At 35.5% G+C, this 24,255-nt stretch overlaps 1 protein-coding gene across 10 annotated transcripts in view; it reads right to left on the bottom strand.

The window, feature by feature from the left end:
* PDPK1 (3-phosphoinositide dependent protein kinase 1) overlaps window positions 1-24,255 on the bottom strand; it is a 157,180-nt gene that overhangs the window by 12,639 nt on the left and 120,286 nt on the right. For all 10 annotated transcript variants that reach the window (XM_074279860.1, XM_074279854.1, XM_074279858.1 and 7 more), the window contains one exon: window positions 21,600-21,817. In XM_074279860.1, coding sequence (XP_074135961.1) covers window positions 21,600-21,817 — 218 coding nt within the window. The remainder of the gene's footprint in view (window positions 1-21,599; window positions 21,818-24,255) is intronic.

Here is a 24,255-nt window from a genome sequence, read left to right as displayed (position 1 = left end):
AAAACAAAAAAAAAAACAAAACACATATACAAAAATATTTATAGCAGCTCTTTTTCTGATATCAAGGAATTGGAAATTAGGGGATACCCAACAAATGGAGAATGGCTCAACTAGCTGTGGGATATGACTATAATGGAATACTATTTTTCTATAAGAAATGATGGGGAAGGTGAAGTCAAGATGGCAGTGTAAAGGCAGGGAATCACCCAAGCTCTTCCTCAAATATTCAAATAACAAAAAACAAATACCTTTAAACAACAATTCTAAACAAATTTTAGTGCATCAGAATCCACAAAAAAAAAAAAAAAAAAAAAAAAATGAAGTAAAACAAATTTTGCAGTCTAGGACAACTTGGAAAATCAGTGGGAGAGACTTGTCATACCTTGGTAGAAGTAGAGGCAAGTCTGTCATAGGCAAAGGCAGCACAGCTCTGACCCCCAGCAAACCTTAGAAGTCACTGAATTGGCAGCAATATCAGCAGTGGTTTCCAGAATTCTCAGTCCACAGATTTGGTAAGGGGATTGGTAACTGGTCAGAAGGAGATTATAGGGCTCTCTTTGCTAGCACTGTGATAGGACTCTGTTGCTTTGCCCATAAGTGGATCTGGGTAGTACTCCTGCCAGTAGAAGAAAAGAAGCACTAATAGCCAGAGCTGGCAGCCACAGTAGAACAGGGACCCTCCTCACAGTTCCAGGAAAGAAGAGCACTTGTAGTCACTCACAGACCAGAGCACAGGCCAGGAGAGTAATAAATATACATTTCTTTAGATCATACCACCACCTTGGAAGAATTGAAGTATCTCTGAAAACAGCTACATGAAACCCCTAAAAAAGTACAAAAAGCCAATAAAAAGAGGAATGCCTTAAAAAGCACAAATGGTCAAATGGAAAAAAAAAAAATCCACCGAATTGGACAAATGGAAAAATAGCTACAAAAGCTCACTAAAGAAAATAATTCCTTAAAAATTAGAACTGAACAAATGGAAGCTAATGACCTTAGGACAAAATCAAGAAACTATGCAACAAAACCAAAAGAATGAAAAAAATAGAAAACAATATGAAATATTTCATATAAAAAATAACTGATCTGGAAAACAGATCCATGAGAGATATTTTAAAATTATTGGACTACCTGAAAGTCATGAACAAAAAAAGAGCCTACATATCATCTTCCAAGAAACTGTCAAAGCAAACTTTTTGAATTCAAAATCATGGAAAAATGAATGCTAAAAATTATCTTTACATATATTTGGGGAAAAAAATACCATTAAGTACCAAAAAATTATCTAGGAGACTGCAATAAATATTACAAGACAAAGGGAACCAAAGCAATGCCTTATGAAACAAAATATTGTGAGACCATGAAACAAGAGAGATTTCTAAGAAGGTTCAAGAGGGGAAAAAAAAAAAGTTAGAGAAGACAAAAATAATAATTTATATTGCACAGCATAAATGATTAGCAGAACAGAAAAATGTTGCAAGAATTCCCAGACCATTATTTCTGCTTCCAGTATAGCTTTCACAGCCATTGTCCTATGAAGTAATTCCTGTAAAGAAGCCAGCCAGACCAAAGTACTACCCATAGAAAAAGTGATGCAGAATAGATGAAACAGCAAGGTTCCCTGAGGAAGACAGGAGGCAATATGTATCTGGCAAGTCAAACCATCACCAGCAGCAACAAGACTCATCTCCCCTTCAGTCCCTGATGAAGACAATCCATAACTCTGAATCCAAGAGCCTTAATAGTAAAAATTTCCCTTAAAACAAAACAAAATAAAAAACAAAGCTACTTCTAATCTAGCACTAACACTCGCCACAGTGAGGAAAAATCATGTGGAAAAGAACCTCACTTTCCTAACACTACCATCACAAGTATTAACTATTGCAATCAACAAACAAGCACAAGAATCCTGGGAGTGGCAGTACCTCATATATCACTACTCCTCCCTTCCAGCACAGCTCTCACCAGCCATCATTCAGGAAAGCAACTCCTGTGGAGAAGCCAGCCAACTGCCACCCACAGAGCAGTCAAATCAACTTAGTTAAAGTATCAAGGCATACTGAGAAAGAAACAGGAGTCAGGAAGGTCAAACTACCAACATCACCATCTTGATTACCATCCTTCAGACCCTGATAGAAGTAGCTCAGGGCCTAGAACCTAGGAAACATCCTTGCTTCCAACCTAGTGGCCTTCCCTCAGCCATCATCCTGGGAAATAGCGCCTATGGAAATTGTCAAGAGTAGAATTTAAGAAAAGTGTAAATTGAGACAATTATCCAAACAAGATAAGCTTATTAAAAGGATGACAAACCTATTAATAAAGAGGTCCCTGGCTTGCCTCCATTTATGCCAAAAGTCCCAGAATGAGGACCAACAGGGTTTTTTAAACTTAGATGTGCCTTCTTTCTGAATGGCTTGACAATACAAAGTTTGGAATACCCTGACACAAGCAAGGCAATCCTAATTAGTGAACATTTTAATGAGGTGGGCTCCTTCCTTCTTTCACTCCCATCTCTCTCCCTCTGTCCACATAGGGTATTGAACCCTTACCTACAGCTGCTCTGTCCAAAGGAATGCAAATTTTAATTGCTGAAATTTCACTAAGAGTCTTGAGGCTTATGGGCTAGATTTCTTTCTAAAGGACCACGCCTTAAACCCAAATCATTCTGGCTCTCAGACTGGCCAACAATAAGTTTTAACCCAAATCTCACTTGATCACTGCTTGGGACCCTGATGGCTCAGTGAATGTAAATCGCACTTGTTTCTGTTTTGGTCAAAACCTCTCCCAGAATGATTTTTTTTTTTTTTTTTTTTGGATTAAGTAAAAGATAAAAGAGTTCATTCTTTGTCACATTTCTTACCTAGCCTTGATCCCTGAATGGGTGTTGCTTCAATTAACTGAGACCTGGAATAGAACTTAACTTTAAAAGACTAAGGTTTCCTACTGCAGCTAGGGTCCTCTCTAGCCATCTTGATCTTTTCACTGGATCCAGATGACTCCTAAGGAGTGAATAAGGCTGGAAACTTTGCATAGCCTTCTCTCACTTAAATCCAATTCACTTGCAAGTCATGGCATCACTTTAACAAACCACAGTTCATGGGGAGAGGGGAGAGAGAAGAACAGGAAGTAATCATCTAAAAGATCAGTCTGCAGCTAGTTAGCCCAATGGATAGAGCACTAAGGTTGAAATAAAGGAGACTTCAAATTCCTGAGTTCAAAATAAAAGGAATCAAAGATTCCTACACAACCAAAAAGGGAAAGTCAGCTGGGTCTTCAAATGTGGCTGATTATGTCCCTCTGTGACACTTAAGAAAACCTAGCTGTCAGCAACAATCTTATCGAAAAGAACAGAAACCTGATTCTGATGATCAGCATCTCCAAACCTGGTCTCCCAGGCTGTAGACCAAGTCACCCCCCCCCAACTTTGATTGAAAAAAGAAAAAAAAAAAAAGCACAGGCAAAGAACATGTCCCCCGAGGATGGCCTAACTCAATAAGGCTCCCGTCTATAGGATAAACAGAAGGCAGGCAAAGGAGTACCTCACTCAAGAGGATCTCAGCCCAAGCTAGTTAAGGAGCAGATACGTTGGGATTTAGGAGTGATCACAATACTCTATCACACCCATCAGAAACTGCATCTGACAATGATGAGGGAAAAGATGCATTGATTGATTATTAAGTAATACAACATAATATTAATTTTCTCAACATGTGGTTGAGAACTCCTACAGGGATTGCAGCACACTTTTGAGAAGAAAGTTCTTGTCACTAAAGTCCTTGGTCCTGTTTCAAAGAAAATGACATTAATGAAAAAGCATTATCTTCTGCTTTGCTACTGAACCCTAGGCACCATGGGGCATTTTTATATGACTTACATATGAAAAATTCCATGTGTGTTGTCTCTCTAATAAACTATATGCTCCTTGAAAACAGAGATGGTCATATTTTTTTATTGTGTTTCCATGGCTTTTAATTGAGAGCATATTAAAAGTTTTATTCATTCATTCATATTAATAAAACCTGCTAATCTCACAAACAGAACATACTGAGATGAGGATAATAAGTCTTCTAGGAAATAGAACAAGAAAACTGCCCAGAACTTCTGGGTTTAGAAAACAAAGCATCAAAAAAAAAAAAAAAAAAAAAAAATCTGATAATCACCACCAGGAAAAGGGGTGGACTGGGGGAGAGGGGATAGACAGGGAAGCCAGTTTCCTATTACTATTATCATCCTCACAATCATCCAGGTTGGAAAACTGGCTAAGAGTCTTCCTTGCCTCACTCTCCTTCACTTCATCTAGCTAATCAGCTTTCAATACCTATCGTTTCTATGTTCACAAGATCTCTATACTGTTGTTCATTCATGCACCGATTTTCAAAACTCCATTTGAAATTTTCTTGGCAAAGATCCTGGTGTGGTTTGCCATTTCCTTCTCCAGCTTGTTATATAGATGAAGAAACTGAGATGAACAAAGTTAAGTAACTTGTCCAGGGTCTACACAGCTAGTAAATTTCTGAGGCCAATTTTGAACTCACAAAGATGAGTCTTCCTGATTCTATCCACTATACAACTCACATAATTACAATAGCTACCATCCAGGTTCGAGTTCTCTTCTCTTCATTTATACTGCCATTACAGATTTTTAACTGGGTCTTTTTGGGATAATCTGAAAAACACTTGCATTTCCCTAAACAATGAATAGAAGAAGATTGAACTTTAAATGAAGAATTTCTATTCTTCAGGTTGCATTTTTTTAAGAGGAAGAAATTTAATAATTTAGTTCAAGCTTATGCTGTTTGCCTTTGTTTCCTTTTGAGCCTTTTTCTGTTCTCTTTTGTGCACTTTTTAATGTAAAAGCTATATTATTTTCCTTCTTTTTTTCTTATTTGTATTACTGATGCCCTTTTCTCCTTCCCAAATCCACCCCCAATTTTTTAAAAGTTGCAAAAAATAAGCACAGTAAAACGATATTAATGCAAATTGTATACTAACTTTGTTATATGATGACCAATGAATGTTGTACTGATCCTATTTTTTAACCAATACCAGATAGTTTTACTGATTACTTCATTTCTGTCTAGTTTGAAATCTGATAAAGACAAAATGAAAATGAAGGGAGTTAGCATTATTCTCACCACCCGCCTTGAGGTCCAACTTTTTCCCTCCAGATAAATTTCATTATTATTTTTTTCCAGCTTTTTAAAAAAGCATTATTTTAGTATTACGATTAAAATATCGCTGAGTGAGCACAATGAGGGAGCTTTGTCACTTTTGCTATTTTGGCATAATTGAACATGATATCTTGCCAATTATTTATAAATATATTTTGCAATGTAGTTTCTTATGTGTATGTGGACTCCTAAATATCCTATAAATTGCATGGCTAATTTGACTTTAATTCTTCTATTTAATCCTGCTGGGGTTTACTAGTAAAGTTCAGGAAAACAGATTATTTATGTTAACTTTTATACCCTGTAGCTTTGCTAACATTACATACCATTATATTATCTGAAAAAAAAAAGTGATAACTGTTACTTATTTCCCATGTTTATTCCTTCAATTCTGTTCCTTTTTTTTTTATCACAAAAGTTACCATTTCTGATAGTACATCAAATAACATTGCTGCATCTTTGCTTTATTCCTAAAGACATCTGACATATCTCCCACTGGTTTTCTTTATTTACCATATTAAGAAAAAGCTTCATTATTCTTATGCATTTTAGAACTTTTAATACTAACTGCTTTAACATTAATTATTGTATTTTATCAAGACCTTTTTATACATATTTTTGATATAATTATGTGAAATTTATTGTATTATCAATATGACCTCTTATGTTAATAGTTTTCCTAATATTAAACCAACCTTATTATATTCCTGGTTAAAAACATCCAACATGGTCATGGTGTATAACTTTTTAATATGTTGTTTAATATGTCTAATATCTTATTTAATATTTTTGCATTAGTATTAACTAGAGACAGATTATTGTCTCTAATTAATACAGCCAGTGTTTCTCTATGTTATCTCTCCCTGGTTTAGATATAAAAAAATTAATTCAGAGTACGGCTGAGCTCCCATCCACAATTTCTCCAAACATATCTATAAAATGCACCATACCAAATTCTGATGTAGGAATCCCAAAAAGTCACAAAAGTCTTTGTCCTGCCTAGATTGACACAGGGAGACAGAGAGATCTGGGGACAGGTTTGAAGCAAGAGCACAAGGCACACGGAGTACTCTAGCTCCCTGGATGAAGCTATAAACAAAAACAAACAAAAAAAGCTGTTCTAGACCCTTACTGGGATACCACTAGACCCAAACTGGGGCACTGTGAGAGATCAGGTGCCAATTAGCAGCTTTTGTTATACACTACCCAGTCCCAAGTTGCAAATTCAGGATGGAATGAGAATGGGACTTGAACACAGGGAAAATTTAGGAAGAATATCAAGAAAAGCCTGAGTTCAAAAGCCAGCAGCAGTGGTGTGGCTCAGACCTCAGATACAAAGCAAGATCTCCTTGAGCATCTAGTCCAGCCTGCAAAGGAATAATAACCAAGGCAAAAAACTTAGACCATAGAGCAGCTTATGATTTTGTCATTTTGAACTAACATACTTTCCAACTAGGCTGATGGAATAGAATTCAGCAACAGTACTATACCAACCTAAACTCAGGTTAGTAACTTGCAGAGCTCAAATCAAGGAAAACAGCAGACTACTTTGTGAGCACTAAAAGCTTGCAAGTGCCCAGCCTGTACCCTAAGATCTTGAAATATAAAACAATATTCCAAGAAATCAGCAACAGGACAAAATTAAAACTTCGTTCTAGAACTGCCACAGAACTCAGACCTAAGATCAAGTCCTAGTCCTATCCAACTTTTCATGACCCTTTTTGAGGTTTTCATGGTTTTTTCTGAGTTATCCTTCTCCCGAGACAAACAGGCTTAACTGAGTTATCTAGGTCACACAGCTAGCTATTAAGTGTCTGAGGCCAGATTTGAATCCACAAAGATGAGTCTATCTATCAACTGTGCCACATAGATAGATGCACACCCCACCACCCCTTCAAGAATAGGTGGAGAGGGGGAAGAGAACCCAACAATAAATAGCTATTATGGTGGCATGGTCTTCCAAGATACAAAGAAAGGAGAGAATGATCCCAAAACACTTTCAAGCAATCTTGAAATACTAATTGAGCAAAAATTTAATTAGACTTCTTCAAATGACAGCACTTGAGGAAAAAGAGCTATGGAAGAAAGAATTAGAAAGGGAATTAATATTTTGGCACAAGAAATACAAAAAGTTGCCCAAAAAACAAACTCCCCAACAACAAATATAAATGCCAAAGATTTCATGAGACAATAAAATATACTAAAAGGCAAAAGGCTAAAAATTTTAAAGGAAATATAAAGCATTTATTTTATAGAAAAAAAAAACAAAAACAAATGAACTGGAAAAGATATAATAGAAAAAAAAATTTTAATCACTTAACTATTTGAATGCCATGATCAACAAAGAAAGAAAAAAAGGGAAGAAGGGAGGGAGGATAAGAGGAAAGGAGGAAGGGAAGGAGGGAGACTAAGCATCCTATTTTAAGAAATCTTAAAAGAAACTGCCAAGATTTCTTAGAACCAGCAAACAAAATAGAAATAGAAAGAATCCATTAGGTACCTCCTGAAAGAAACTCCAAAATCAAAACTCTAAGGAATACCGTAGTCAAAATCCAATACTTCCAGGTAAAAATAAAAATGCAGCAAGCAGTCAAAAAGAAAGAATTCAAATACCAAGGAGTCAGTCAGGATATACACATTTTAGTACCTACCACTATAAAGCTGGGAACTTGATATATAACATTCCAAAAAGTAAAAGATAGAGGTTTATAATCAGGAATAACTTATCCAGCAAACTAAGCATGATCTTATGGGAGGGAAGGAATTTTTAATAAAGTAGAGGACTTCCTGATGAAAAGACCAGAATCACAGAGAAACTCTAATGATCAAACACAGACATGAAAAGAAGCATAAAAAGGTAAACACGAATGAACAATGACAAAGAGTTAAATAAGAATAAATTATTTAAGGAGCAGCTAGGTGGCATAGTAGATAGAGCCCCAACCCTGAAATCAGGAGGACCCAACACTTAACGCTTCCTAGCTGTGTGATCCTAGGCAAGTCGCTTAACCCAAATTTCCTCAGCAAAGAGGGAAAAAAAAAAAAAAAAAGAATACATTGTTTATATGCAGATATATGTCCTCTTTTGAACCATATCATCATTTCTATATGAATAGAGAATCCAAGTAGACAAGATCAGAGAATGATTCTATTATGTCTTGAAGATCTTTTTTTTTTGAAGTATGGAAAGAGAAGGGAAGAAGAATATACTGAGGAGGAATCAAAAATATTTTGTTGAAAGGCAAATTTTGGCTAAATGAAACAAATAAAAAACATTTTTAAAGAACATATTTATATCATTAAAGGAATTTGTTAGGGTGCCTTTTATTTTAGCCAGCAGTTTATGTAATATTGGAATTCACTGTTCTTTGAATGTTTACTTGATAGAATTCACTTGTAAAATTCATTTGGCACTAAGGTGTTTTGGTTTAGGAATTGATTTATGGCTTGTTCAATTTCTTTTTCCAAGACTGGGTAAGTTTTCTATTTTTTTCCCTCTTAATCTGAGTATTTTATATTTCTGTAACTATTCATCCATTTAAGTTATAATTTGTGCTCATATATTATTAGGTAAACTATTTCCTGATCATTTCTCTTATTTTCTCTTCAGTTAGGGTGAATTCTTTTTGACACTAACAACTTATATATTATATCTCTCCCCTATCCCCCCCAAAAATTTCCTCCTCTTTTCTTTAATTTTGCTAATACTCTCTTCAATTTTAAGAAGTAGAACATTGTTTGGATGTGGGATTTTGATTTTGCTTCCTTTTTTTGTTTTGTTTTGTTTTCCTAATGGGAGGCATGGGGATTGACTATCTAACATGATCTTTTCTACCTTTTTTGTTGACGAAATAATTTAGACATATACACTTTTTTCCAAGGACTTCTTTGACTGAACCCCAAAAATTCTGATATTGTCACTCATCAATATTTTTAATGAAATATCTATTGTTTCTATAATTTGTTCTTTTAAGTCATAGGACTATGTTATTGAGTCTCTAAGTTTCAATTCTCTCTTCCTTAATTGAATATAATTTTATTGTGTAATGGTTAGCAAATGATATGTTTAATATTTGTGCTTTTGTGAATTTGTTTTATGAGGTTTTTATAAAATAATACATGAATGATATTTGTAAAGGTACCATACACAGCTGAGAAATATTTCTATTCCTTTCAATTCCCATTCAGTAATCAGAGATCTAGTCTAATTTTTCTAAAATTTTATTTAGAGTCTCAATTTTTTTCCTTTGGTATCCTTTTGTTAGATTTGTCTTAGTCTTGAAAGTGATATATTGAAGGGCCCTAACAACTACAATTCTGCCAATTTCCCTTAGAATTTAATTAATTTTCCTTTTAAGTAGACATACTATGGCTTTCAGAACATATACTAAGTACTGATATCATTTTACTAAGCATCAAATAGCTTTCTTATTTAACTCTTTTAAATCACACTTTTTAAAGTTCCATCTTATTTTTTATCATTGCCTTGCCCAAGATCATGTTTTCTACTATTTTTGATGGTTCTACCTGAGGCAAAATCAATTCTGCTCCATCTTCTCATGTTAATTGCTGTATGTGTTTCTTGTAAATATACTGTTCAGTTATGCTTTATATTTTGCTCTATTTTATGGATGAGTTCATTCTATTCACATATATAGTTATGATTTGTAGTTGTTTATTTCCCTCTATCTTATCCACTTTTATTTTCTCCTCTTTCCTCCCAACCACCATCTTTACAAACACGATGGTAGTAAAAAAGAGTGTGAGGAACTCTAATGAGCCATAATTGGAATTCTCTTTCTTCCCATCTAATCCCTACTCTTGACTCTCTAGCCTTCTCTCTGCATCATGCCCAGGAATAGGTACTTCCTTCCCCTTCTTTCACCTATATAGCTTCATTTTATGTATTATTTTTCTCCATTAGGATGTTAGTTCCTTAAAGGAAATATTTTTTTTTTTCCTTTTGCTTGAATTTGTCATTCCAGGGCTTACCATAAGTGCCTCGCAAATAATATGTACCAAAGCAATGTTTGTAGGCCTTCAGACTTGTGGATGACAAAAAGACATCTTGTTCCTCTTTATGTATATATGCTGTCTCCTCTATGTAAATTCCTTAAGTACAAGGACTGGTTTTGAGTTTTTCTCAGGATTTGCCAGACAAGCAATAAAAATTTATTTATTAGTGCCTACTATGTGCCAGGCCCTTTGCTTAGCAACAGGGATATAAAGAAATGAAAAAGAAAGCCCTCAAGATGCTGACTATCTAATATGGGAGACAACAAACAAATATGTACAAACAAAATATACACAGGAAAAACAGGAAATAACAGCAGGAGGACACTAGAATTTAAAAGGATTGGGAAAGAAAGACATCAGGGTAGCTGAGACTTGAAAAAAGCCAGGAAGCAAAGCATTCCTGGCATAGAGAATCAGCTAGAAAAGATGGCCAGAGTTGAGAAATGAGTGTCTTGTTCCAGCAATAGCATGAAGGTCAATGTCACTGACTGGAAAATATCTAGAAGTTACATATAGGAGGGAGAGAGGGGTATTATGAAATGCTCTGAACGTTTAACAGATTTGGGGAGCTGAATGGAGATGGACTGAGGAGGGGAGAGATTGCTTAGTGGCAAGGAGACCCACCAGTAGGTTACTATAATAGTCCAAGTATGAGGTGATAAATACCTGTATGAAAGTAATAATATCAATGAAGGATATTTAAGAGATATTGTAAAGATGAAATCAAGAGGTTTCAGCAACAAATTGGATTAGGAGGGAGGGAAAAGGGTAAAGGAAGGGTTGAGAGTGAAAAGCCAAGGATGATATCTGAGTTGTGAGACTGAGGAAAGAGTGATCAACATTATCAAAAGATGCCGAGAGATCAAGGAGAATAAAGCTGGAGAAAAGAACATTGGATGTGGCAATTCACAGATTATTGGCAACTTTGGAGAAAGCAGTTTCAATAAAATTAAGAAGCCAAATTGTAAATTCTTAAGTAGGAGATAAGGAAATTAAGGGACAGCAAGTGCTTAATTATGGGAATGACTAAACCACACTGACTCCATCTTGTAACTCAGTTCTGGGGCTAGTTCAATTCCTTTTTTGTTCAATTATGGGTCTGCTCCAACTTCTGATCTGTTAGAAAATTTTATTCAATTACTGGAACTGAGAGAAAACTTTACTAAATTGTTTAAATTTAGTCCTTGTGTGGCTGGGAAAATCCACTACTTAGAGACCCTTAACTAAAGACCTAGGTTATGCTGACCAGAAATCCAGTCAGATCCAAAGATTCATGCAAGTTACTACACAAATGTATCTCAAGCAACACATATGTCTTATCTGAAAAATGGCCTCATATTGATCAGTTATTGTTTCCATGGGGCCAGCAAGGTGGCACAATAGGTAGAGCATCAGCCTTGAATTCAGGAGGACCTGAGTTCAAATCTGGCCTCAGACACTTAATACTTCCTAGTTGTGTGACCCTGGACAAGTCACTTCACCCCAATTACCTCAGCAGGAAAAAAAGAAAAAGAAAAAGAAAGTTATTGTTTCCACGTTCCTTTGATTGTTTAGAGACATTTTAGGAGAGTAGGATTCCTTTTTTGATTCACAGAACTATACCAATTCACTCTCCCCCTTGTCAATTTGGGAAGTCCTTAATTTTTTATCCAATTAGAAATCAGATTATCAAATGTTGTATCGTTCCCTTTTAGTTAACTTATCTATTTAATTGTTAACATATAAATATAATATAATATATAAAAGTCTATCTCCCCTAGTATTCAGGGTCTAAGCCTTAAGGGTTTGGTCCTGGCTAGGCAATGGGCACACAATGCTTAATAAATTGATATGCTACAAAGACTGAATCCTTGTTCCTTAGTCATTTCATTTTTCACATACCACAGAGGAAAGGAAGTGAAAGTACCTATTCTTGAGAACTTTCTCAAAAAGTGTAGCCAAAAATGATGGACAAGATATGGGACAAAAGCCAGAATGATTTTACATCAGTAAAAAGTTTTCTGAGGGTAGAAAAAACATGGGTATGTTTCTAAGCAGTGATGAAAGAGTGAGGATGAGAATGGAAGCAATCTGCTGGAGGAGTTCCATTGAAAAAGGATGGTTTGTCTTAGCAAGAAGAAAAGGCTACTACTTCTTTATGTCAGACAGAAGTAAAAGAGGAGAAAAGTAAGAGAAGGAATCTGACATGAGTTGAGAAAGAAAGGAGTTCACAGTGAATGGCCTCTTTCAGTAAAATATAAGGCAAGGTTTTCAATTGAGAGGGTAGAGAGACAGGGAGTCATAAGTTTGAAGAGGGATCAGAAGGTTTAGAAGAACCACTGGGTAGACTGTGGGATAGTGAATTGATAAGGGAAGTATAAGTAGACTACCTGCCAGAAATGAGAATCCCTTCAGGATATGTACCTTAAATTTGTAATAGATTCAGTCACTATTGAATGATTTTTTTCCACCTTTGTTCAACAGCACATGTATAAATAGAAGGAAAAACAGTGGACAGTGAGAGTCATCCAAGGCTGAGACTTAATAGGGCACAATCAACAATATGTAAAGGAGGCAGGGACTTGAGGATAGTGGAGAGATGAAGTGTATCATTAAGTATTTAAGCTGGAGATAGGGGAGAATGGCTAGTGCAGGGGTGATGACCAGGGAGAGAATTGAGGGATCAAAAGATTTGGAGGTCACAATGGAGACAGAGTATGATTTGGTATGGGAATACAGAGAGGTAGAAAGTTAACAGACTGTGATCAGATGAGACAATTTCAGAGTTCCCAAATGAGGAGGTGGTACATTTAATCTATAGTTTTCTTTCTCAGTTTTCAACCTTCCTGGTTTAGGTATCAGTACCATGTCTGTGTCATAAAAGGAATTTGATAGGACTCTTTCATTCCCTATTTTTCTCAAATCGTTTATATAACACTGGAGCTAATTGTTCTTTAAATGTTTGGTAGAATTCACATGTAAATCCATCTGGTCCTGGAGATTTTTTCTAAAGGAGTTGATTAATAGCTTGCTCTATTTCTTTTTCTGAAATAGGACTATTTAAGCAATTTACTTCCTCCTCTGTTAATCTGGGAAGCCTATATTTTTGGAGGTAGTTATCCATTTCACTTAGGTTATCAAATTTACTGGCATATATGTTAAGATTACTAGGTGAGAACTCAGGTTGTCTGGACAGTGACAAGGTGAGAATCCAGGTTATCTGGACAATTACAAGGTGAGAACTCAGGTTGACTTGACAGTTCTCTGGCTCAGACCTTTGGCTTGGGCCTTTAAAGGGAATTTACACCTTAGGAATTCTAAGAGGAGCAAGCTTATTGGTTGGAGTACTTCTTCCCAGAAGCCCTTGCATTATCCCACGCCCATTCTCTGGGAGGATAAAAGAGGACACCACTCCAGAGATAGGTGAAGACTCTGCACTACATCAGGCTTGACGGGGCTCTCTGCAGGAAGGGAAGTCACTTCTCTGGACAAGAGTTAACAGCAACTGCCTGGAGACAACGGTTCACTACAGGAAGAAGAATCTGTCCAAGAGATTTGAGTTGACACAGCAGATCTCTTCCCAGAGAGTGATCGGCAGCTTCTGGAGACAACAGCACGCTACACATATAGTTGGGCAAAGTAATTCCTTATTATTGCTCTAATCTCCTCTTCATCAGTGGAAAGTTCCCCCTTTTCATTTTTAAAACTCACAATTTGATTTTCCTCTTTCCTTTTTCTGATCAGATTTACCAAAGGTTTATCTATTTTATTGATTTTTTCATAAAACCAACTCTTAGTTTTGTTTATTAATTCAATAGGTTTTTTTTTTACTTTCAATATTATTAATATCTTCTTTTAATTTTAGAATTTCAAGTTTAGTATTTGATTAGGGGTTTTAAATTTGGTCTTTTTCTAGCTTTTTAAGTTGCAAGCCCAATTCATTGATCTTCTCTTTTTCTATTTTATTCAAGTAAGCATCTAGAGATATAAAATTTCCCCTTATTACTGCTTTGGCTGCATCCCATAAATTTTGGAGTATTTCATTATTGTCATTTTCTTGGATGAAATTATTAATTGTGTCTATAATTTGCTGTTTCACCCAATCATTTTTAAGATGAGATTATTTAGTTTCCAATTACTTTTTTGTCTATTTACCCCTAACTTTTTGTTGAATGTAGTTTTTATTGCATCATGATCTGATGAGAAAGCATTTACTATTTCTGCCTTCTTGCATTTAATTTTGAGATCTTTATGTCCTAATATGTGGCCAATTTTTGTATAAGTTCCATGAACTGCTGAGAAGAAAGTATACTTCTTTCTATTACCATTCAGTTTTCTCCAAAGATCTATCATACCTAATTTTCCTAATATTCTATTTACCTCTTTAATTTCTTTCTTATTTGTTTTGTGGTTTGATTTATCTAATTCTGAGAGTGCAAGGTTGAGATCTCCCACTATTATAGTTTTGCTGTCTATTTCTTCTTGCAACTCTCTTAACTTCTTCTTTAGGAAATTAGATGCTATACCACTTGGTGCATATATGTTTAATATTGATATTGCTTCATTGTCTATGCTACCCTTTAGTAGGATATAGTTTCCTTATCTCTTTTAATTAGATCAATTTTTGCTTTTGCTTGATCTGAGATAAGGATGGTTACCCCTGCTTTTTTTACTTCACTTGAAGCATAATAGATTCTGCTCCAGCCTTTTACCTTTACTCTGTATGTATCTCCCTGCTTTAAGTGTGTTTCCTGTAAACAACATATTGTAGGGTTCTGACTTTTGATCTAGTCTGCTATCCACCTCTGCTTAATGGGAGAGTTCATCCCATTTACAGTTAAAATTACTAATTCTGTATTCCTGCCATCATATTATCCCCAGATTATGTTTTTTTTTTCCTTGTCCCCCCTGCTCCCCGCCAAATCCCTTCCCCAGTATTAAACTTAAGGGCCCCACTTGCGTCATCCAGCCCTCCCTCTTTAGTATCCCTTCCTCCTCCCTTTAAATCTCTTCCCCTTTCTTGTAACTTTCCCTTATAACTCTTTTCTTTTTCCCTTTTCCTCTCCCACTTTTTAATGAGGTGAGAGAGAATTTTCTGTAAAACAAATGAACCAACTCTGATGAGAGTAAGATTCACACAACGTTCCTCCCCCTCTCTAAATTCCCTCAGATATGATAGGTTTTCTTTGCCTCTTCGTGGGATGTAGTTTCCTTCTTTTTATCTCCCCTTTTCCCTTTTTCTGACACTATCCCCTTTCCATTTCTACTTTCCTTTTTTTTATGTTATATCAGTAAAATCATATTATACCCATGGTCTTTATGTATATCCACCACAGAAATAAGTTCTCAAGAGTTCCTTTTACCTTTTTCTGATTCTCTTGAGTCCTATGGTTGGAGATCAAATTTTTTGTTTAGATCTGGTTTTTTCCTTAGAAACGAATGAAATTCATCTGTTTCATTAAATGTCCATCTTCTTCCACAGAAGAAAATGCTCAGCTTAGTTGGGCAGTTTATTCTTGGCTGCATTCCAAGTTTTTTGCCTTTCGGAATATCAGATTCCAGGACCTTCAATCCTTTAATGTGGATGCAGCCAGATTTTGAGTAACCCTTATTGTGGTACCTCAGTATTTGAATTGTTTTTTCCTGGCTGCTTGTAATATTTTTTCCTTATTCTGATAGTTCTGAAATTAGGCCACAATATTCTGTGGAGTTTTTTTGGTTGTTGTTTTTGTTTTTGCTTTTTTAATGGTCTTTTTCAGAAGGTGTTTGATGAATTTTTTCAATGCCTATTTTACTTCTGGTTCTATTATCTCTGGGCAATTCTCATTAATGATTTCCTACAAAATAGTATCTAGGCTTTTTTTTTTAATCATATAATTTTCAGAAAGTCCAATAATCTTCAGATTATCTCCCCTAGATCTATTTTCCAGGTCTGTTGTTTTTCCAAGTAGATATTTAATGTTTCTTTCTATTTTTTTCTTTTTTGGTTTTGCTTGACTGATTCTTGGTGTCTCAATGAATTATTCGTTTCTATTTGTTCAGTTCTGACTTTAATGAGTTATTTTCTTCATTAGCTTTTTTTACTTCTTTTTGTATATGTCCAATTGAGTTTTTAAATCAGTTGTTTTGCTCTATGGAATTTTTTTTTTCTTTTCTTTTTTTTTTTTAGTGAGTTATTTTCTTTTTCTCATTCCCAAATCCTACTTTCCTGGGAGGTTTTTTTACCTTTTCCAATTCACATTTCAGGAAGTTGTTAATCTCTTGCATAGCTTCTCTTTCTTTTCCCCATTTTTCTTTGAGCTCTCTTTTAAGGTTTTTAATAGTCTCTTCTAGGAGAGCCTTTTGTGTTGGGGACCAACAATTGTCTGGAGACTGTCTGCTATTAGTCTCCTCAGGGTTGAAAACCTGCTCTCTTTCTGTATAGAAGCTATCAATCGTCTTTTTGATTTTTTTACTCATTTTTAAAAGCATGTAGGGTCTGCCTTCAGGGCCAGGAGGTTACCAGCTTCCTCTGTGGAACAGGAATAAGTGTGTGGACGACCTGCCAACTGGCTACAAAGAGTGGCCAGGTGCTCTGGGAAATAGTTTCCCAAAAGAAGTGACTCAGGCCTGCACAGAGGAGCTGTGGAAGTCCCCTCGGTGAGGATTAACGACTTCCCTGAGGCAAGAGGCTGAGCAGTGAAAGTGTCACTATCCCAAGCCAAAGCCAACTATGGGGTATTAGCAGTTGCCTAGAAAATAGTCCCACAAAGGGCTCTGCCCCAGGAAGCATAGTCAAGCTGGGGAGTTCTATTGCCCTAGGCCAAGCCCCCCCCCTGCAGATTAAAGGCTACCCAGGCTGCACCCCACCCTTCCAGGTAGATTTACAACTGCCCTGGCCATTCTGCAGTATTCAGCTGCACAGTTGTGCTGGTCTATGCTGAGTCACTTCCAGTTTGGGATAGGTACAGCTAGATCCTGTTAGGTTCTGGCATTATTTTAGAGTACCTCTGGCTCTAATCTCTCTGCTGGTCCACTGCTTTACAATCAAGGCAAAGCAGTCAGTCTATGGCAGAGTTGTTTCCACTACTTTTCTAGCCACAGAGGCTAACCTGGTCTCTGGTCCGCTCAGTACACCAGTCTTTCCTATCTCCCTGCCTATGCTGGTCTGTTCCCGCCCCTCAGGACAAACCTGTTCTGGCAGTCCACCTCCTTCGGCTGATAAGTCGTTGTACCTTTAATCTTCGTGAATTTCACCAGTCAAGCGCTATTTTTGAGTCTGAATTCAAAGATTGGTTGTGAGGGTATGAGAGGAGCTTAGAAAGTCGAGTGTGCCTTCTCTGCCATCTTGAGGTGGTGGTACATTTGTAGGTGATGGGAAAGTTAACCATCTCTGTGTATGGTTGAGGTAGATGGACCAGAAAAGCAGGCCATGGGAAGTAAGTAGGTTGAAGAATTGAGAAGTTAGGGTATCAGTGTGTATGTTGAAATCCCCTAGTATGGAGGCAGGAATTGAGGAAGAAAGGAAGACTATAAGCCAAGTATCCAAATCAGTGAGGAAAAGGAGTGCTTGGAAGTCTACAGACAATAGCTACCAAGATTTTGATTAGATGGAAGATCAAAGAAAGAATTATCACAATACCTAGTATGTGGTATTTAATGAATGTTGATGTGGGAGTTTACTTACCATAAAAATATGGGAGGAAAGACATACAAATAATACTGTAACATAAAATAATTGGGAAACCAGAATGTATTAAAAACAATACAAAATGCTAAGATCTCTATGAAAGATATAGCATCTGAGGTAACATTGAATGATCACTTGAAATTAGACGGGTATTACAGGAGTAAGGACAATCAGTAGGAAAGACAAGAGTGGGGAAATGGATATTATAAATAAATAAACAGCACAAGTAAATCCATAAATACAGGAAAGCACATAACATATTTCATATACAGAATATCCAAAGCATAATAAAATGTGAGAAGAAATTGAAGAAGTAAGAAAAGTTCAAATCATGTAGGGCCTTGAAAGCCAGGAAAAGGACTATGATTTATTAACTTCAACTATCTAAAGTAGCAACAAATAAGTTAAATATCAAAGAGATGCTATGTGTCTTTAGTTAGTTTTACATGGCAAAATAGTCAAGATTTGCTTCTAGTTAATTAACTAATTAAAAAGTTTTAAATGGAAGGAGCAGTCTTGCGTTTTGTTAATTAAAGCTAACTTCTATGTTTCTTCTGAGAATTTGCTTTTGTAATTAACAATAATTATTAACTAGTTAAAACATTTTAAATGAAAGGAATTTTCTTCACTTTTAACTAATCAATTCATATTAATTCCTATGTTTAGCTTGATAAATTATTTTCACAACATAAAGACTTTTCGGTGACTGGCAAAACCAAGAAAACATTTAAATAATAATAAACATTTCACATAAAATAATAAACTGATAGTTAAGGCAAAAGGAAAGAGGAGGGACCAAAATCAAAGCTAAACAGAAAAGCTTAAATAAAATTTATCACACATTGAAGGAGCCAGAAAGACTAAAATTATCTTCAGAAAAAAAAAAAAAAATTGGTGTAGACGATGAAAAGGACCACAGTAGGAATCAGTATTAGTTAAGATTTATCTTTTCTAGCAATCCTCTGAGTTTTGCCATCTTAGCCCTCACCTAAATGAAGCTTTTAGGAAGGAAGGTGGATCTGAAAGACAACTAACCAATTTGCATGTATCCTTTAAAAGATAACAAAAGACTAAGCCGAGTCCAATAGCCCCAAATAGCTACACCAGTACTTTACTAACAGTAAACAATTCTCCCTAGTAGAACAAACTGAACAGAAATAAAATAAGGTCAAAGTTCTGTAAAGTCTCTATCTTGATTGACTTTAAAATTTGTTCTGTATACATAGAGGAAACTAAACACCTAAGGCAACACACAAGAATTTCCAGAGCAATTTTATTTACCTTCTCATCATCACTAAATGAACAAATTTAACCTAGTTTTATGGCTTGAACAAATTTTGCAACTATAGTTACAAATTTGTTGAATTTTTTTTTAATTCCTTGTTTTGGCAATTTTCATACAATATAATTAAATCCATAGTCATGTGAAAAAGATTCTCTAAATCATTACTGATTAAAGAAATACAAATTAAAATAATTCTGGGCCATTACCTTGTACCTTTGAGATTGTCTAATATGACAGAAAAGAAAAATAATAAAAGTTAGAGAGGATACAGGAAAATTGGAATATTAATGTAATGTTGTTGGAATTGTGAAGAGCTATACAACTGTTCATATCCTTTCTTCTAGCAATACCACTACTAGATCTGTATCTCAAAGAGATCATAAAAAAGGGGGAAAGAGGATCAACTAGGTGGAGCAATGGATAGAACCCCAGCTCTGAATTCAAGAGGACCTAAGTTCAAATCTCAGACAAAAATATTTATGGCAGCTCTTTTTATGGTGGCAAAGAATTAAAAATTGAGAGGATGCCCATCAACTGGAGAATGGCTGAACAAGTTGTGGGATATGAATACAATGGTGAATAAGATGAGGTAAGATCTTTCAAGACAGTTGTGAAAATCGAGTAAGGCTTCATCTACTTCAGAGTTTGAGTAGGCCTGAAGGACTCTGAAGTTCGAGTCAAGGGCATAATTGCGTTCCCCTCCAATGATATCATCTCTTCCCTATTTCAGCCACACATGGGCAACTATGTACTTATTGGTCAAGTTCAATTTCGTGGGTAGAATGTAAGACTCTCAGCCAATGAGGATGAGAGTTACTTTTGGGAGGGGGTATTTTGCGTTAGGGATTAAAGGTGCTGTCCTGCCCACAGGAGGTGCTTCCAGTCTTCTATTGTCTGCTCAAAGGGTGGGATGCCCTTCTCTAAGAATGTAAAATAAACTTTGATTTTCTCTAGAGCTCTCTCCAGCCTTTTTTATTAAATGGTGACCCCTCACCATTTCCGTACCACACAATGGAATACTATTGTTTAAGAACAAAATGATAAGCAGATAGATTTTATAAAAATCTGTAAAGACTTATATAAACTGATCCTGAGTAAAGTGAGCAAAACCAAGATAATATTGTATATGGTAGTAGTAATGCTGTCAGATCACCAAATTTGATAAACTTAGCATAATTTGCACTCTTTTTTGCTTTCATGATTTCCCCCCCCTTTTTTTTTTTACATGTAATTTAGAATGTACATGTAATTGGAAAAATAAAATACCATTAAGTGAGGGAAAATATATAAATAAACTTTAAAAAAAAATAACTTTTCTTAAACAAATTGTTTCCTAAAAACAAGTTCTACTCAAGTACAGAGAATGAAAGATGATGTATAAAAAAACCAGATTGAGGACCTCACCCAAAATATGAAGCCCCAATATACATTCCTAATGAGCAATTATTCATCTTCTATTTGAAAACCTTTAATGACAAGGAATTCACAACCTACCAAATTTCCTATTACATTTTCAGACAAACCTCAAAGCCAAAATATCATCATCACAGTGTCACTCTTGGCAGATCACCATTGTCTACTGAATAAAGTATAAATTCCTGAGTTTAACATTCCAAGCTCTCCATAATCTGGTTTCAATCTAACTAGAGTTTAATCTCACAGGACTTCCCCTGCTCCTCAGGCAGTATGCATTCCAGTCAAATTGGAGTACTCTTTATCATTTTTTCTTTCATTTCAGTTCCTTTGCTTGCATACCCCCACACCCATGCCCAGAACAACAAACTTCTCTTAAACACCAATCTTCACTTCTTACTTCAGAGCCCAAAACACAACACACCAACTTCACAAAATCTTCCCTGAACAACCCTCTACACTCTCCCACTCCCCTGCAAAAAAGTGATTTCTCTCATCTTAATTTTCACACAGAATTTCAGGGGCCTCTCCTATATACACTTAGATCACTCTGAATTATTTGTGCAGTCAGCATTGTCTGTGTTGTCTCCCAATAAGACTATAAATGACTTGAGGACAGAGCCTGTGTTATTTATATCTATCTTCCCAGGGAAAAGCACAGAGAATTTCACCTAGTAGTTTTAAAATGCTTAAATTGTTTAAAAATTTCCACAGTAAGGATACTATTAATAAATCATGACCTAATCCCACCACAAATTTAAGAAACTTAACTGAACTATCATCATTCAGATGGTTTGTGAGGCTCCATGCTTTTAGTTCTATGGAATATAAAGCCTGCATATCATTGCTATACTACTTATTTCAAGTATAGAAATTCACTATGAATGCATTTTCCCCTCAATGTCACATTTTCATGGAATCATTAAGGAAGACATTGGGCTATATTTATAGCCATGAAAAACATCACTCAACAAGTCATTTTAAAATAAAATAAATAAATCATTTCTAAAAACTTTCGGTTAGCACCCAAACAACTTACATCTAAAGATGTTTTAAGCATTCTTACCATGGGTTTCCACTGGCCTGCTTCTCCAATAATAATTTCTTCTCATCCTCAGAAAACTGTAAGTCCAGCTCAAAAGAATTATTGTCCAGATCATGAATGTATTGGTCTATATTGCTGCCTGATCTTTGGGGCAGACTAGTCTCCGAAGCAGATAAAGAATGTGAAGAAGTCGAAGATGAAACTTGCATGCAGCCAAATTGGCTTAGAAGATTGTCATACTACAGGGGAGAAAACGGGAAAGTCATCATGAATTTCTACTGGTTTACACTAAACTATTCATATGTCCCACATTTTAAAAGACTGCATAAACATTAAATCCTCTCATAAATGATAATGTATTACTTAAAAAAATTTTTAATCAAATATAAAATAGAAAATTAGTATATAGTCTTAGAAATGGCAAAATTCATTAGGTCACACTGAAGATCCATATATGTATATAGAAACAGAGAAGGACCAAAAAACAAAATCGGATTTTTATTTCAGTTTTTCTGATTTTGTTGTTCAATCATTTCAATTGTATTCTTCATGACCCCATCTGGGGTGGTCTTAGCAAAAATACTGGTAATGCATTTCCTTCTCCAGCTCATTTTACAGACAAGGAACAAGGCAAATAGGATCTAGCTAGAAAGTGTCTAAGAACATAGAGCTAAAGTTAGTAGCTCCTTATTCCAAGGCTCACACTCTAAGTGTTATAAGTAACAGTCCAGTGATAACAGTCAGTTATCATAAAAATATTGCTTACTTGAATATGACACAGGCTATATGTGGGAAGATAGCCCTTTGGCTTGTCCTCTTCCTGCTCAGAAGGATGAAACAATATTTATACTATCAGACACAGGTAGTATATATGGGGGGCAAAAGGAAAATGGCAGTGAATCTAAAGTCAGAGGGCACAAATCTGAATTCTTGCTGTACTGCCTCTTACCTGTAGGGCCCTGACTAAAATCACAATCTCTCTGAGGCTCTTCCACAATCATTTCATCTCAAAAATGACAGAGTAAATGATTTCTGGAATGTCTTCAAATTCTAAAATCCTATAGTCTCAGAATTCAAATATACATGGTATAAAGACCAGCTTCTAAAAACAAACCAAAGAAAACCTAAAAGGATTATCTCTTGTGCTCTCCAGCTAACCGAACAGGTATTTAATACACAACTGCTTTTTTTCACTAAAGCTAGACAAGAACTGATTGTTCAACACAGAAGAAATTGGCTAGCAAAACTAGCATGGGATGGAAAAAGTGTATGGTTCTGAACAAAGATGGAGTAGAAAGAGAATTCTTTCTCTAGGTAATGTCAGCTACTCAAGATTTGACTTTAAATCTGACCAATTAGTAACAAACAAGTAATAACAGTTCATATTTCTAAAGTGCTGTAAGATCTGTGAAGTATTTTCCTTCATTAACAACTCTGTGAAGCAAGTAGTATAAGCATTAGTATCCCCCTTTCACAGCTGAGGAAAAAAGTTATTATCTTGCCTGATAAAAATATAATTCTTTTCCCTACAGCCCACATATGCCCAGCCCACCAACCCACCTCACTCTCAGGCTGCAATCACCAGAATTGCAATACAATTAATGTGAACAGAACCAAAATTACACTGGCTAAAGGATAGTTAAGGATACCTTGGGATAGTAATCAGACTGGAACTTAGTACAAGAATGGAATATAGAGCAAACTTGGGAAGATTTGCTCCACTTTTAGATAAACTTAGGTTAGCTAATATTGACTTAAAATATTGCATTTATAAAATTCTTTAAATTAAAATTTAAAATTTCTTGTATTTGGAAACAATATGGTGAAGCTAAGGACTAAATTTAGAATTAAAAGACTTAGATTCATCTTTGTCTACAAATTTCCGACTTCTACTACCAATATGACTGGGATATCTGCTCTTTTTTTAGCTTCCATTCTGTTATCTGTAAGATGAGAGGAAAATCCCATATTTGTTCCAGGAAAGATTCCTTTTCTTTTTCTTTTTAAATTAATTTTATAATTATAAAAAATTTTTTTGACAGTATATGTGCATGAGTACTTTTTTTTATAACATTATGCCTTGTATTCATTTTTCCAAATTTTCCCCTCCCTCCTTCTACTCTCTCCCCTAGATGACAGGCAATCCCATACATTTTACATGTTACAGTATAACCTAGATACAATATATGTGTGTAAATCCAATTTTCTTGTTGCACATTAAGTATTGGATTCCGAAGGTATAAGTCACCTGGGTAGATAGACAGTAGTGCTAACAGTTTACATTCAATTCCCAGTGTTCCTTCTCTGAGTGTAGTTGTTTCTGTCCATCACTGATTAACTGGAAGTGAGTTGGATCTTCTTTATGTTGAAGATATCCACTTCCATCAGAATATATCTTTATACAGTATTGCTGTTGAAGTGTATAGTGATCTTCTGGTTCTGCTCATTTCACTCAGCAACAGTTGATTTAAGTCTCTCCAAACCTTTCTGAATTCATCCTGCTGGTCATTTCTTACAGAGCAATAATATTCCATAACCTTCATATACCATAATTTACCCAACCATTCTCCAATTGATGGACATCCATTCATCTTCTAGTTTCTAGCCACTATGAAAAGAGCTGCCGCAAACATTTTGGCACATACAGGTCCCTTTCCCCTCTTTAATATTTCTTTGG

Source organism: Sminthopsis crassicaudata, chromosome 1 (genome assembly GCF_048593235.1).
Source record: "Sminthopsis crassicaudata isolate SCR6 chromosome 1, ASM4859323v1, whole genome shotgun sequence".
NCBI classification, from domain to species: domain Eukaryota; kingdom Metazoa; phylum Chordata; class Mammalia; order Dasyuromorphia; family Dasyuridae; genus Sminthopsis; species Sminthopsis crassicaudata.
Note: the sequence above shows the minus strand (reverse complement) of the source record. Positions and strands in the feature narration are given on the sequence as shown.